At 37.0% G+C, this 13,825-nt stretch overlaps 1 protein-coding gene across 2 annotated transcripts in view; it reads left to right on the forward strand.

Moving 5' to 3' along the window:
- The window catches only part of CSMD3 (CUB and Sushi multiple domains 3), a 1,467,857-nt gene that overhangs the window by 1,331,253 nt on the left and 122,779 nt on the right, over positions 1 to 13,825 (forward strand). For both annotated transcript variants that reach the window (XM_027561290.1, XM_027561291.1), the window contains one exon: positions 922 to 1,067. In XM_027561290.1, the coding sequence (XP_027417091.1) occupies positions 922 to 1,067 (146 nt within the window). The remainder of the gene's footprint in view (positions 1 to 921; positions 1,068 to 13,825) is intronic.

Here is a 13,825-nt window from a genome sequence, read left to right on the forward strand (position 1 = left end):
CTGTGTGTAACAGTGAAATAGGATAGGAGTAAAAATATATCACGGTCCTCTATACAGATTGCCATGTGATGCTTGAACTGGTGTGAATAACTGAAGGTGACTGTGTTTTGCAGAATAAGACAAATAAAAAAGATTCAGTTTGTTTGCCATGAAGTAGCTAAACACATAGAACAAAAACTTTATGGGTGAAGATTAAATTTGTTATTAAAATAATGTGCAAAACCTGGGAATTAAATCAGAGTAAGTTTATGGTAAGAAAGTTCTGTATTTCAAAACTAGTGAAATTTAAAAGGCTGTATTCCAATAAGTTGCTTAATACAGCTACTGAATTTCTATCATAATAATTCATCATATTATTTTGTATTATTATTATCCTGTTAATTGAAATATCTCTAAACTATAAAGAAAACATAAGAATTAATTTTTTAGTTTGTTAATTGAATTACTGTATGACCTCTAAAATTCTTTCTAAATTTGACAGTCTATGATTCTCAAGATTATTTTGAAGAAAATAAAAGGAGGGAAAACCTCCAGCATTTGGGAGGATCTGGGTTGTGACCAGGAAGCCAAGGCAATTTAATTAATTACAGCTAATATGGGTGCAACCCACTCCAGTACTATGCCTAGAAAATCCCATGGACGGAGGAGCCTGGTGTCCATGGGGTCGCAAAGAGTCGGACACGACTGAGCGACTTCACTCAATATAGGTGCATTTCATTTAGGTGAAAATGTGATCTATTTCTCACTTTACATTTTTAAATATTTTGTCATCCAAATAAACATACACCAATATGATTTGGCATGTGCTGATTATTTCATCTACTGCATCTTTGTATCTCATATGTAATACTTTGTGTGAAACTTTCCCAAAACATCAATCTCACTCTCCTGCCTCCTCCCTGCCCTGTCTCTCCCCTGTAGGGATGGACCAGACCAAAACTCACCACAGATTGGACAGTTCAGTGGCAATACTGCTTTGGAATCAGTCTACAGCACTTCCAATCAGATTCTAATCAAATTCCACAGTGATTTCACAACAAGTGGCTTTTTTGTGCTCAGTTATCATGGTAGGTTTCATCTAGGAATTTCTGTTTGATTTGGCAATGTTTGAAATTGTCATGGAAAAATTGAGTGTAATATATATTTAGCCAGTGATTGAAAAGGTATTAAAATTAGACATTTTTTTTTTTTATCACTTCAAATACTTTTACTTGCAAACAATGACCTCTTCTAAGTGTTTAGGGACATTAAAATGTGAGCAAATGGAAATAAAAAATAAATCAGTCAGTAATTATCCCAGTAGAAAATAATCATTTCTTGCAAAGAAATCCATAAAAGAGAACCAGCTGTTCATATTTTATTACATGTAATTTTAAAACATCAATAGATTTTTTTTCAATATAAAATGTTTAATCTATTCAGCATGCTGTGAGTCTTTCTAAAATTATCATCCAATAACTTTATGCTTTGGATCATTATCACTCATTCATTTATACTCTCTTGTTTCACAACTGTATCTGTTCTAGAATCTTATAGTTTTAAATGACTATTCCAGATCATTAACTTCATAGCTTTTATTCCTGCAACATAATTTATGAAGAATTGCAATTTCAGTTCTTTGTATAGAATTATTATGGGTTCTGTCTTCATAATATTCACTTTCTTAAAAGAGCATTTAGATGGTTTCAGAGGTTTTTAAATTTATTTTTATGTTAAATTCTGTTACATTATATATATGAAAATATTTACTTTTATATTTAGTGAAATATGAAACCATAGTGACTATATTCTTTCATCTATTATGACCGTAGTTTCATAAATTCATTCTGTTTCATATGACTTTGTCAGACCAGTTCCATGATCATTTCACAAGATCAAGATGCTACTAAATTAAATTTGCAAAAATTATATTAGCATTTCCAAGGTGAACATGTACCTTGTATATTATATTAACAAATAGCTTAATGTTTTCTTCTGTTTTTAACACAAAGTAAGAAAATCTTTGAGAGTCAAAGATTATATTATGTGAAAAATATGATGTCAAAAATGGTTATGAACAAAAACACTTAAAGTACATTCGGTACAGAAATATATAGAAACAGACCAGAAAATATTTGATTTCCTTAACCTCAGCACTTATCAATCAGTAGATAATGCCCAATTTGTGCTTCTGTAGTGGCCAGAGCTGCATGTATACTCCAGCGTAGCAAATTAGAAAACAGGGAGATCAGTTAGAAAACTATGAATTAGGCTGTTTACTTTTTTAGTAACTCATTAGCCTTTTTCAGTAAATTGTTCATTGGTGCTAGCAGTATGTAGGTACAGTCTAAAGCAGCAACAATAGCTTTAATACTTTGAAAGATAATCGTAGTTTGAAAACCAAAAGCTAAATGATTTCTAAGTTCAAAAGATGAATTCATTGCTGAAATGTATTCTGTACATTTTCTCTCTTTATGATTCCCTACATAAATATTTATTAGTCTGCATCTTGCCTGAACAAGTGAATAAAGAAAGGACAGTTCATTCAGTTCTACTCAGTGGCTCAGTCATGTCCAACTCTTAGCGACCCCTGGACTGCAGCATGCCTGGATACCTCATCCATCACCAACTCACAGAGTTTGCTCAGTCATGTCCATCAAGTTGGTGATGCCTTCCAATTGTCTCATCCTGTTGTCCTCTTCTCCTCCTGCCTTCAATCTTTCCCACCATCAGGGACTTTTCTAATGAGTCAGCTCTCGGCATCATGTGACCAAAGTGTTGGGGCATCACTTTCAGCATCAGTCCTTCCAACAAATATTCAGGACTGATTTCCCTTAGGATTGACTGATTTGATCTCCTTGCCATCCAAGGGACCCTCAAGAGTCTTGTCCAACACCACAGTTCAAAAGTATCAATTATATAGCACTCAGCTTTCTTTATAGTCCAACTCTCACAGCCATACATAACTACTGGAAAAACCATAGCTTTGAATATATGGACCTTTGTCAGCAAATAAAGCCTCTGCTTCTTAATATGCTGTCTAGGTTTCTCATAGCTTTTCTTGCAAGGAACAGGCATTATATAATTTCTTGGCTGCAGTCATCATCTGCAGTGATTTTGGAGCCCAAGAAAATAAAGTTTGTCACTGTTTCCATTGTTTCCCCCCTCTATTTTGCCATGAAGTGATGGGATCAGAAAGTGCTGCACTCATTAGGCCAGCAAATTTGGAAAACTCAGCAGTCCCCACAGGACTGGAAAAGGTCAGTTTTCATTCCAATCATGAAGAAAGGCAGTGCCAAAGACATTTCAAACTACCGCACAATTGCACTCATCTCATCTAGCAAATAATGCTGAAAATTCTCCAAGCAAGGCTTCAACAGTATGTGAACCAAGAACTTCCAGATGTTCAAGCTGGATTTAGAAAAAGAAGAGGACCAAAGATGAAATTACCAACATCTGTTGGATCATAGAAAAAGCAGGAGAATTCCAGAAAAACATCTGCTTCATTGACTACTCCAAAGCTTTTGATTGTGTGGATCAGAGCAAACTGTGTAAAATGCTTAAACAGACTATACCAGACCATCTTACCTACCTCCTGGGAAATCTGTATGCAGGTCAAGAACCAACAGTTAGAACAGGACATGGAACAACAGACTGGTTCCAAATAGGGAAAGGAGTATGTCAAGGCTGTACTTTGTCACCCTGTTTATTTCACTTATATGGATAACACATCATGCAAAATGCCAGGCTGGATAAAGCACAAACTGGAATCAAGAATCCCGGGAGAAATATCAATAACCTCAGATATGCAGATAACACCACCCTTATGGCATAAAGTGAAGAGGAACTAAACAGCCTCTTGATGAAAGTGAAAGAAGACAGTGAAAAAAGCTGGCTTAAAACTCAACATTCAAAAAAATGAAGATCATGGCATCCAGTTGTATCACTTCATGGCAAATAGATGGGGAAACAATGGAGAAAGTGACAGACTTTATTTTCTTGGGTTCCAAAATCACTGCAGATGGTGACTGCAGCCATGATTAAAAGATGCTTGCTCCATGAAAGAAAAGCTATGACCAAACTAGGCAGCATATAAAGAAGCAGAGACATTACTTTGCTGACAAAAGTCCATGTAGGCAAAGCTATGGTTTTTCCAGTAGTCATGTATGGATGTGAGAGTTGGACCATAAAGAAAGCTGTGCACTAAAGAATTGATGCTTTTGAACTATGGTGTTGGAGAAGACTCTTGAGAGCCCCTTGGACTGCAAGGAGATCCAACCAGTCCATCCTAAAGGAAATCAGTCCTGAATATCTATTGTAAAGACTGATGCTGAAGCTGACACTCCAGTACTTTGACCACCGATGCAAAGAGTTGACTCATTAGAAAAGACCCTGATGCTGGGAAAGGATGAAGGCAGGAGGAGAAGGGGACAACAGAGGATAAGATGGTTGGATGGCATCACTGACTCGGTGGACTTGAGTTTGAGCATGCTCCAGGAGTTGGTGATGTACAGGGGATCCTGGTGTGCTGCCATCCATGAGGTCACAAAGACCCAACTGAGTGACTGAACTGGACTGAACTGATGGGACCAGATGCCATGATCTTTGTTTTTTGAATGTTGAGTTTTAAGCCACTTTTTCACTCTGTTCTTTCAGCTTTATCAAGAGGCTTTTTAGTATCTCATTGCTTTCTACCATAAGGGTGGTGTCATCTGCATATATCAGAGAAGACAACAGCACCCCACTCCAGTACTCTTGCCTGGAAAATCCCATGGATGGAGGAGCCTGATAGGCTGCAGTCCACGGGGGTGCTAAGAGACAGACAGGACTGAGCAACTTCACTTTCACTTTTCACTTTCATGCATTGGAGAAGGAAATGGCAACCCACTCCAGTGTTCTTGCCTGGAGAGTCCCAGGGACGGGGGAGCCTGGTGGGCTGCTGTCTATGGGGTCGCACAGAGTCGGACACAACTGACGCGACTTAGAAGCAGCAGCAGGAGTATATACATAAATGAAGTTATTGGTATTTCTCTCGGCAATCTTGTTTCCAGTTTGTGCTTCATCCAGCCCAGTATTCACATGATGCACTCCGCATGAAGTGAAGTGAATTGAAAGTAGCTCAGTCATGTCCCACTCTATGGGAACCCATGGATTGTACAGTCCATGGAATTCTCCAGGCCAGAATACTGGAGTGGGTAGCCTTTCTCTTCTCCAGGGGATCTTCCCAACCCAGGGATCAAGTCAAGGTCTCTCCCGCATTGCAGGTGGATTCTTTACCAACTGAGCCACAAGAGAAGCCTGGAATACTGGAGTAGGTAGTCTATCCCTTCTCCACTCTATCTTCCCAACCCAAATATCGAATCAAAGTATTCTGCATTGCCGGCAGATTCTTTACCAACTATCGGAAATAAGTTAAATAAGCAGGGTGACAGTATTTAGCCTTGATGTACTCCTTTCCCAATTTGGAACCAGTCCATTGTTCCATGTGCAGTTCTAACTGTTACTTCTCGACCTGCATACAGGTTTCTCAATAGGCAGGTAAGGTGGTCTAGTATTTCCATCTCTTTAATAATTTTTCTAATTTTTTGTTATCCACACAGTCAAAGGCTTTGGCATAGTTGATGAAGCAGAAATAGATGTTTTTCTGGAACTCTTGCTTTTTCTATCATCCAGCAGATGTTGATAATTTGATCTCTGCTTCCTCTGCCTTTTCTAAATCCAGATTGAATATCTAGAAGTTTTCGGTTCACATACTTTTGAAGCATCGCTTGGAGGATTTTCAGCATTACTTTACTAGCATGTAGAAGAGTACAGTTGTGCTGTAGTTTGAACATTCTTTGACATTTCCTTTCTTTGGGACTGGAATGAAAACTTACCTTTTCCATTCCTGTGGCCACTGCTGAGTTTTCCCATTTTGCTGGCATAATGAGTGCAGCACTTATCAGCATCATCTTTTAAGATTTGAAATAGCTTATGGAATTCCATCACCTCCACTAGCTTTGTTCATAGTGATGCTTCCTGAGGCCCACTTGACTTCACACTGCATGATGTCTGGCTCCTGGTGAGTGATCACACCATTGTAATTATCTGCATCATATGATCTTTTTGGTATAGTTCTTCTGTGTATTCTTGCCTTCTCTTCTTAATATCTTCTGCTTCTGTTAGGTCCATACCATTTCTGTCCTTGATTGTGCCTCTCTTTGCATGAAATGTTTTTTTGGTATCTCTAATTTTCTTGAAGCGATCTTTAGACTTTCCCATTCTATTGTTTTCCTCTGTTTCCTTGCATTGATCATGTAGAAAGGCTTTCTTATCTCTTCTTACTGTTCTTTGGAACTCTGAATTCATATGGATAAATCTTTCCTTTTCCTCTTTGCCTTTTGCTTCTTTTCTTTTCTCAGCTATTTATAAGGTCTTCTCAGACAACTATTTTGCTTTTTTGCCTTTCTTTTTCTTGGGGATGGTTTTGATCACTATATGAACATCCATCCATAGTTCTTCAGGCGCACTGTCTGTCAAATCTAATCCCTTGAATGTATTTTTCACTTCTACTGTATAATCGTAAGGGATTTGATTTAAGTCATATGTAAATGATCTGTTCATAGATGGACTCTAAATATCAGTAAAATAATCTTTCAGTTCAGTTCAGTTGCTCAGTCGTGTCCAACTCTTTGCAACCCCATGAATTGCAGCACGCCAGGCCTCCCTGTCCATCACCAACTCCCGGAGTTCACTCAGACTCACGTCCATCGAGTCAGTGATGCCATCCAGCCATCTCATCCTCTGTCGTCCCCTTCTCCTCCTGCCTCCAATCCCTCCCAGCATCAGAGTCTTGTCCAGTGAGTCAACTCTTCGCATGAGGTGGCCAAAGTACTGGAGTTTCAGCTTTAGCATCAGTCCTTCCAAAGAAATCCCAGGGCTGATCTCCTTCAGAATGGACTGGTTGGATCTCCTTGCAGTCCAAGGGACTCTCAAGAGTCTTCTCCAATACCAGAGTTCAAAAGCATCAATTCTTCAGTGCTCAGCTTTCTTTACAGTCCAACTCTCACATCCATACATGACCACAGGAAAAACCATAGCCTTGACTAGATGGACCTTTGTTGGCAAAGTAATGTCTGTGCTTTTGAATATGCTGTCTAGGTTGGTCATAAGTTTTCTTCCAAGGAGTAAGCGTCTTTTAATTTCTTGTCTGCAGTCACCATCTGCAGTGATTTTGGAGCCCAAAAAATAAAGTCAGCCACTGTTTCCACTGTTTCCCCATCTATTTCCCATAAACTGATGGGACCAGATGCCATGATCTTAGTTTTCTGAATGTTGAGCTTTAAGCCAACTTTTTCACTCTCCTCTTTCACCTTCATCAAGAGGCTTTTTAGTTCCTCTTCACTTTCTGCCATAAGGGTGGTGTCATCTGCATATCTGAAGTTACTGATATTTCTCCTGGCAATCTTGATTCCAGCTTGTGCTTCTTCCAGCCCAGCATTTCTCATGATGTACTCTGCATAGAAGTTAAATAAGCAGGGTGACAATATACAGCCTTGACGTACTCCTTTTCCTATTTGGAGCCAGTCTGTTGTTCCATGGCCAGTTCTAACTGTTGCTGCCTGACCTGCATACAAATAATCTTTAGGAAGTATAAAATTCTTATAACAACTTAGGAAATATTTCAAAGGAGAAATATTGTCAGAGAAAAGGATGTGTGTGGTTGTGTGTGTGTGTTTGAAAATGTGATAATCCTTACATAGAAAAATGCAAGAATAACAGTATAATGTAAACACATATAAAATATGAATATGTATTTACATTGGCATTTATGTGAATGCATAAACATATTTTCTCATTCCAGACCATGTTCCACATAATTTTAATAACTAGGTTCTGAGTCATATATATTAAAAATATAATTAGTTTAGGCATAAAGAAGTTCAAGTATTTGTTTAGGGCTTTGTTTTCAGTTAACTTTTGAGTAGTTACCCTTTGGTTTCCACTTTCTTCACCTATACAACACAGAATAGTTGCAGAAAAGATTAGCAAACTATTGTATATATAGAAATTATTCCAATTACTGGCGTATCTTAGGTTGAACCTTATGAATTTATTGGTCAAAAATACTGAATATTAACAATTTTATATAGCTCAACCCACATAAGTGCTTTTATTATCACTATCATCAACTTTGCATTCCAGAGATGAAATAGAGACAATGAATAGTACATGGTTAGCATAGTGCCCAGCAGAATATATGTTCAGTAAATATTCCTTTCCTTACCATATCTTATCTTACATTTTAGATTTTCTAATAGAGTATTTGTGTTTATTTACATTTATACTTTAAATTCTATAATAAGGCACAATTGCCAGAGCTTAGAAGATCCTAAAATTTCAATCATCTCTGGGAATTTTACCCAAACCTTAAAATAACAATGAATTTGGAAAGGTATACAGGGTCTTGTTAAAAATTGACAGGTGCCTTACATTCTATCAGCCCTAGCAGGACAATTTTCCTAAGGTACTGCTTTTCTTTGACTCACTTTTTCAAGAATGCATGATGCCTTAACTCGTTTAAATTTACTGTATAATCTGATCCATTGACTCTTACTCCCCAGTGCCTACCCTGACTCCCATCAGATTCTTTCTCTCACTGCTTTCTGAGCTTCCATTCTTAAACGGTTTCTTACTCATCACTAGTTCTTTAATTGCCCCTATGTTAAGTGTAATTTCTCCTTTCCTTGATAACCCAGACTCATAGCGATCACTGCCATCTCTTCTATGATTCCACTTATTCTCTTTTACCAAACTTTTAAGAACTTACAGTATGCTATACTGTTTTACATAGCTAGTATATGCTTGTGAGTTTAATAATAAAGAGTGCTTTTTTGAGGACACAAATCATACTTAAGCTTCTTAGTCCTTATATTTTTTATTGAATAAATAATTATATTTAATTATCTCACAGTGGTATGTATTCAGATTCTTTTTAAAAAGTTATCTTATTGAATTTATTTGAGCTGCATTAATGAGATTTTTTACAAAGGTTGTTTTACAGTTACATACGTGTGTGTTCATCCTTTCTCACAAAAATTTAAAAAAATAAATGCTTGTTATCAAATTAGTATTGATACAGTTAGTACAATTTAATACAATCTCAAATATAATATTCATACTTGAGGCTCATGTTTAGTAGCTGTGTGTGTGCGCATACTCATTTGTGTCTCTTTGTGACCCCTTGGACTCTAGCCTATCAGGCTCCTCTGTTCATGGAATTTTCCAGGCAAGAAGATTGGAGTGGGTTGCCATTTCCTACTCCAGTCAGTAGTTATAGCTGAGGGGCAAAATGTGCTCTCATAGTGTTTAAAAAAAAAAAAATTGGTCATTTGGTACATTTTCAGAAGTTAACCAGGAAGATAATTTACTATTTAACACTTATTTTAAGGTCTTTTAATATACCTAAGCTTAGAATGGTTTACTCCCACTCAGTTTTCTTTATATTCTCTTATTGATTTAATAACTCCTTCTGTTGTACCCTAACCCTTTAAGTCAGAAGTTTTGGGGTTTTTTTTAGGATTTGTGTATTTATTTTATAAATTTAACAGATCAGTATTTTCATGTATTTTTCTAAGGTCAGATTGATTATTTAGATTTTATTTATTAGTATATTTTAGTATGTCAAAAAGGAAGAAAAAAATGTTTTTTTTCCTACTCTAACCAGACTTCCTTTATGAGATCTAGTCAGCTATATGTCTTTTTTAAAACACCTTCATAAAGCCTTTCATGATCAAATATAACATTCATAAAAAGCTTTGGAAAATGAAAATTCTATGCCGTGAAAAAATAGGGCAGGCTTAAATGTTGAGGTGCTTTATCTCACATATCGTATTTCTTCTTCATCTGAGGAAAAGTGTGTGTCTCTTACTGTGTTGCTGTAAGTGTAATTCTTTAAAGTAAGAGCTAAATTTTCTTGGTATCTGTCACAGAGTCAAGATGGGTTTGTCTCATAGTAAATAATAACAGTATTCCTAATCAATGACTTCCTGATAGTAAATTACAAAAAAAAATCCTTTTCAACTGCATGTTTTTGCAGATACCGACTTTGTATTAATAGTCATTCTAATAGCAATGGCTACCATTTACTGAAAACTTCATGTGCCAGGCTCTATTCTAGATGCTTTCTATGCTAATTTTTGTTATAACTCTGCAACATAAGTATTATTATTCCAATTTTAATCATTAAAGAACTGAAAGAAAGAAATGTGTAATGTATATAGAGCCAGAGAACTAATAAATAAACGGGCTGCCAGAAATTCAAAATAGGTCTGTCTTACTTTAAGGAATATTGTTGTTTAGTCTCTCAGTCATGTCCTACCCTTTGCAACCCCATGGACTGTGGCCCACCAGACTCCTCTGTCCATGGGGATATCCTAGCAAGAATACTGGAGCGGGTTGCCCTCTTTATGAATAATGACAACAATAACAGCAATAATAATAATAATAGCTAAACTATATTGAGTTCTTACTGAATGCTAGGCAGTGTCCTAAGCTGGTATTATTTCATGCACGGGTTTTATTTAATGTATATGAAGTATAATTTTTCTTTAATATTTAGCAAAAGTGATTTTCATTTTTAGCAAGATAATAAGTCATCTCATTTCCTAGAAAATACCTCTTCTAATTACAACTTTGAGCATGTTAGTGCTTCTCTTCCCTGCGACCTATATTCTAACAACAGTATGTTGGTAGATTTGTCACAATTTAGTGTGTTCCCCTTTATATTTTTAGAATGTGCTATGATCTGTCTGTGAAGAGAAAAGTCTTACTGGGGGTCCTGACTTATGCCAACCACTATAGTATAGCCAGAATATATATTTATTTAATTAAAACACAAAATGTAATTTCATTGTTTGAATCTATTATCTAAGGTACCTCCTTTTTCAGTATCAGATATTCAGTTCAGTTCAGTTCAGTCACCCAGTCATGTCCGACTCTTTGTGACCCCATGAATTGCAGCACACCAGGCCTTCCTGTCCATCACCAACTCCTGGAGTTCACGCAAATTCACTTCCATCCAGTCATTGATGCCATCCAGCCAATTCATCCTCTGTTGTCCCCTTCTCCTCCTGCCCCCAATCCCTCCCAGCATCAGAGTCTCTTCCAATGAGTCAACTCTTTGCATGAGGTGGCCAAAATACTGGAGTTTCAGCTTTAGCATCAGTCCTTCTAAAGAACACCTAGGGCTTATCTCCTTTAGAATGGACTGGTTGGATATTCAGTTCAGTTCAGTTGCTCAGTCGTATCCGACTCTTTGCGACCCCATGAATTGCAGCACGCCTGGCCTCCCTGTCCATCACCATCTCGTGAAATTCACTCAGACTCACGTCCATTGAGTCGGTGATGCCATCCAGCCATCTCATCCTCTGGCCAAAGTATTGGAGTTTCAGCTTTAGCATCATTCCTTCCAAAGAACACCCAGGGCTGATCTCCTTCAGAATGGACTGGTTGGATCTCCTTGCAGTCCAAGGGACTCTCAAGAGTCTTCTCTAACACCACAATTCAAAAGCATCAATTTTCAAAAGTGCTCAGCTTTCTTCACAGTCCAACTCTCACATCCATACATGACCACTGGAAAAACCATTGCCTTGACTAGACAGACCTTTGTTGGCAAAGGAATGTCTCTGCTTTTCAATATGCTATCTAGGTTGGTCATAAGTTTTCTTCCAAGGAGTAAGCGTCTTTTAATTTCATGGCTGCAGTCACCATCTGCAGTGATTTTGGAGCCCCGAAAAATAAAGTCTGACACTGTTTCCACTGTTTTGCCATCTATTTCCCATGAAGTTATGGGACCAGATGCCATGATCTTCATTTTCTGAATGTTGAGCTTTAAGCCAACTTTTTCACTCTCCTCTTTCACTTTCATCAAGAGGCTTTTCAGTTCCTCTTCACTTTCTGCCATAAGGGTGGTGTCATCTGCATATCTGAGGTTATTGATATTTCTCCTGGCAATCTTGATTCCAGCTTGTGCTTCTTCCAGCCCAGCGTTTCTTATGATTTACTCTGCATAGAAGTTAAATAAGCAGGGTGACAATATACAGCCTTGACGTACTCCTTTTCCTATTTGGAACCAATCTGCTGTTCCATGTCCAGTTCTAACTGCTGCTTCCTGACCTGCATATAGGTTGGATATTAGGGAACCTCAATTATTATAGAAGATTTTCCTAGTGAGGATAATGCAATTCACTAGTATATAGTATTCATTATTTTCTGTTATTGGTGTAGCTTCTGTAAAAGAACGGTTTAATATATTGGGTTGGCCAAAAAACTCATATGGTTTTGTTTCTGTAACACTTTATGGAAAATCCAGAGCAAAATTTTTTGCCAACTGAATATACTGAACTTCAGATTATTTTTAAGAAGTGCATTTGAAAGACCTGTAATATCTTTTAGGTCAACTTTTAAGGTTATTTTGCCTTTATAATGAATCCTGTATTTGGGGACAAGTATATTTAACTCCACAAAGTCTCATCCTAAAAGAGACTGCTGTATATATAAGGACACATTTTATATAAAACATAAATCAACATTGCTTTGAACTGTGTGACCCCATTGCTTTGCACAATCTAAAGATCTGACTTCCTTTCATATTTCAATAGCTAGAGCCCTGAGCTTATAAAATGTTTCATTGTTTGATGTCCAGAGAGCATAGGGGAGGATATGCACATCATACAATTATATACATATCTAGATAGATAGATATAAAGCTTAAAAAAAAACTGGTGAAACTGTAATGATGACATGACAATGCCATTTACTTAAATGCCATTTACTTACATTGCTGCTTAGTGATTATTTAAATGATTGAAAGGCATGTCAAAATTACTTGGAATAGTTTGATATTTTGCTATATGTGCACCCCCATTGATAAGATGGCATTTAAATTCTACAATATCTCAGTTCCCTCCAGCCAAAGTCAATCAGGAACACTTCTGTAGTTAAACCAATTTGAATTCATAGGCTCACTGTAATGAGGAGGATAACACTATGAAAAACTGTGGAGTTTCAGTGAAAGGCTTTTTATAGGATTTGGACTGTGTAAGATGATTCTGGAAAAGTTTAAAGGATCATGTTTTTCCTCTGGATTTGGTGCTGTCAGAAAATTGGAGCAGTTCTATAATTGTGTATCTTAATAATTTTTCTTCTAGAAGGTGAAAGGTGTGGGGCACACCTAACACTATGATTGGCAGGGGGAGCAGCATTCTTTCATACTAGCTGAGTTGTCAGAATCTTGGTCATATTGGTGTTTTCATTTTGTTTTGTGTTTTGTTATTTGTATGTTCAGACAGGATTATGGAAGGTCTTGTTTTCTGTCTTGTTCCAACAAGGCCAGAGAGCTATCATATCTGATGTTAGTTGTTACTTAATTTGTTTACAGTAAACAGTAGAAAATCATGGCCTTAAAAGTTACAGCCAGGCCAGCTCCAAGCCACAGCATACAGGGGCTGTGCTTTGTTTTCTTTCCCTTATTTTCTTCCTTCTTTTCTTTTCAATATGTAGAATAGTTTAAAGTGATGGTTAAATAACTGAAACATGTTCCTCCATAGCCAAAAACCAAACCAAACTATTGTAGTGAACAGAAAAGGGAAATAGAGACTGACAAAAAACAAATTGTCACGCCTGATGTGCTACTAATATGCCAGGCAACTCACTCAATGTAGAGAAGAGACCTTTGGCACATTACTTCTCAGACTGAAGTGGTCTCTACTAAAGTAGGATATTTTCAATTAGCTACTAGAATACGGGAAAGTCACTTCATGCAGAAGCTGTTAAAATCTTGTGGATAATTCAGGATATTTCCCCA

The sequence above is a fragment of the Bos indicus x Bos taurus genome, chromosome 14 (assembly GCF_003369695.1).
Source record: "Bos indicus x Bos taurus breed Angus x Brahman F1 hybrid chromosome 14, Bos_hybrid_MaternalHap_v2.0, whole genome shotgun sequence".
NCBI classification, from domain to species: domain Eukaryota; kingdom Metazoa; phylum Chordata; class Mammalia; order Artiodactyla; family Bovidae; genus Bos; species Bos indicus x Bos taurus.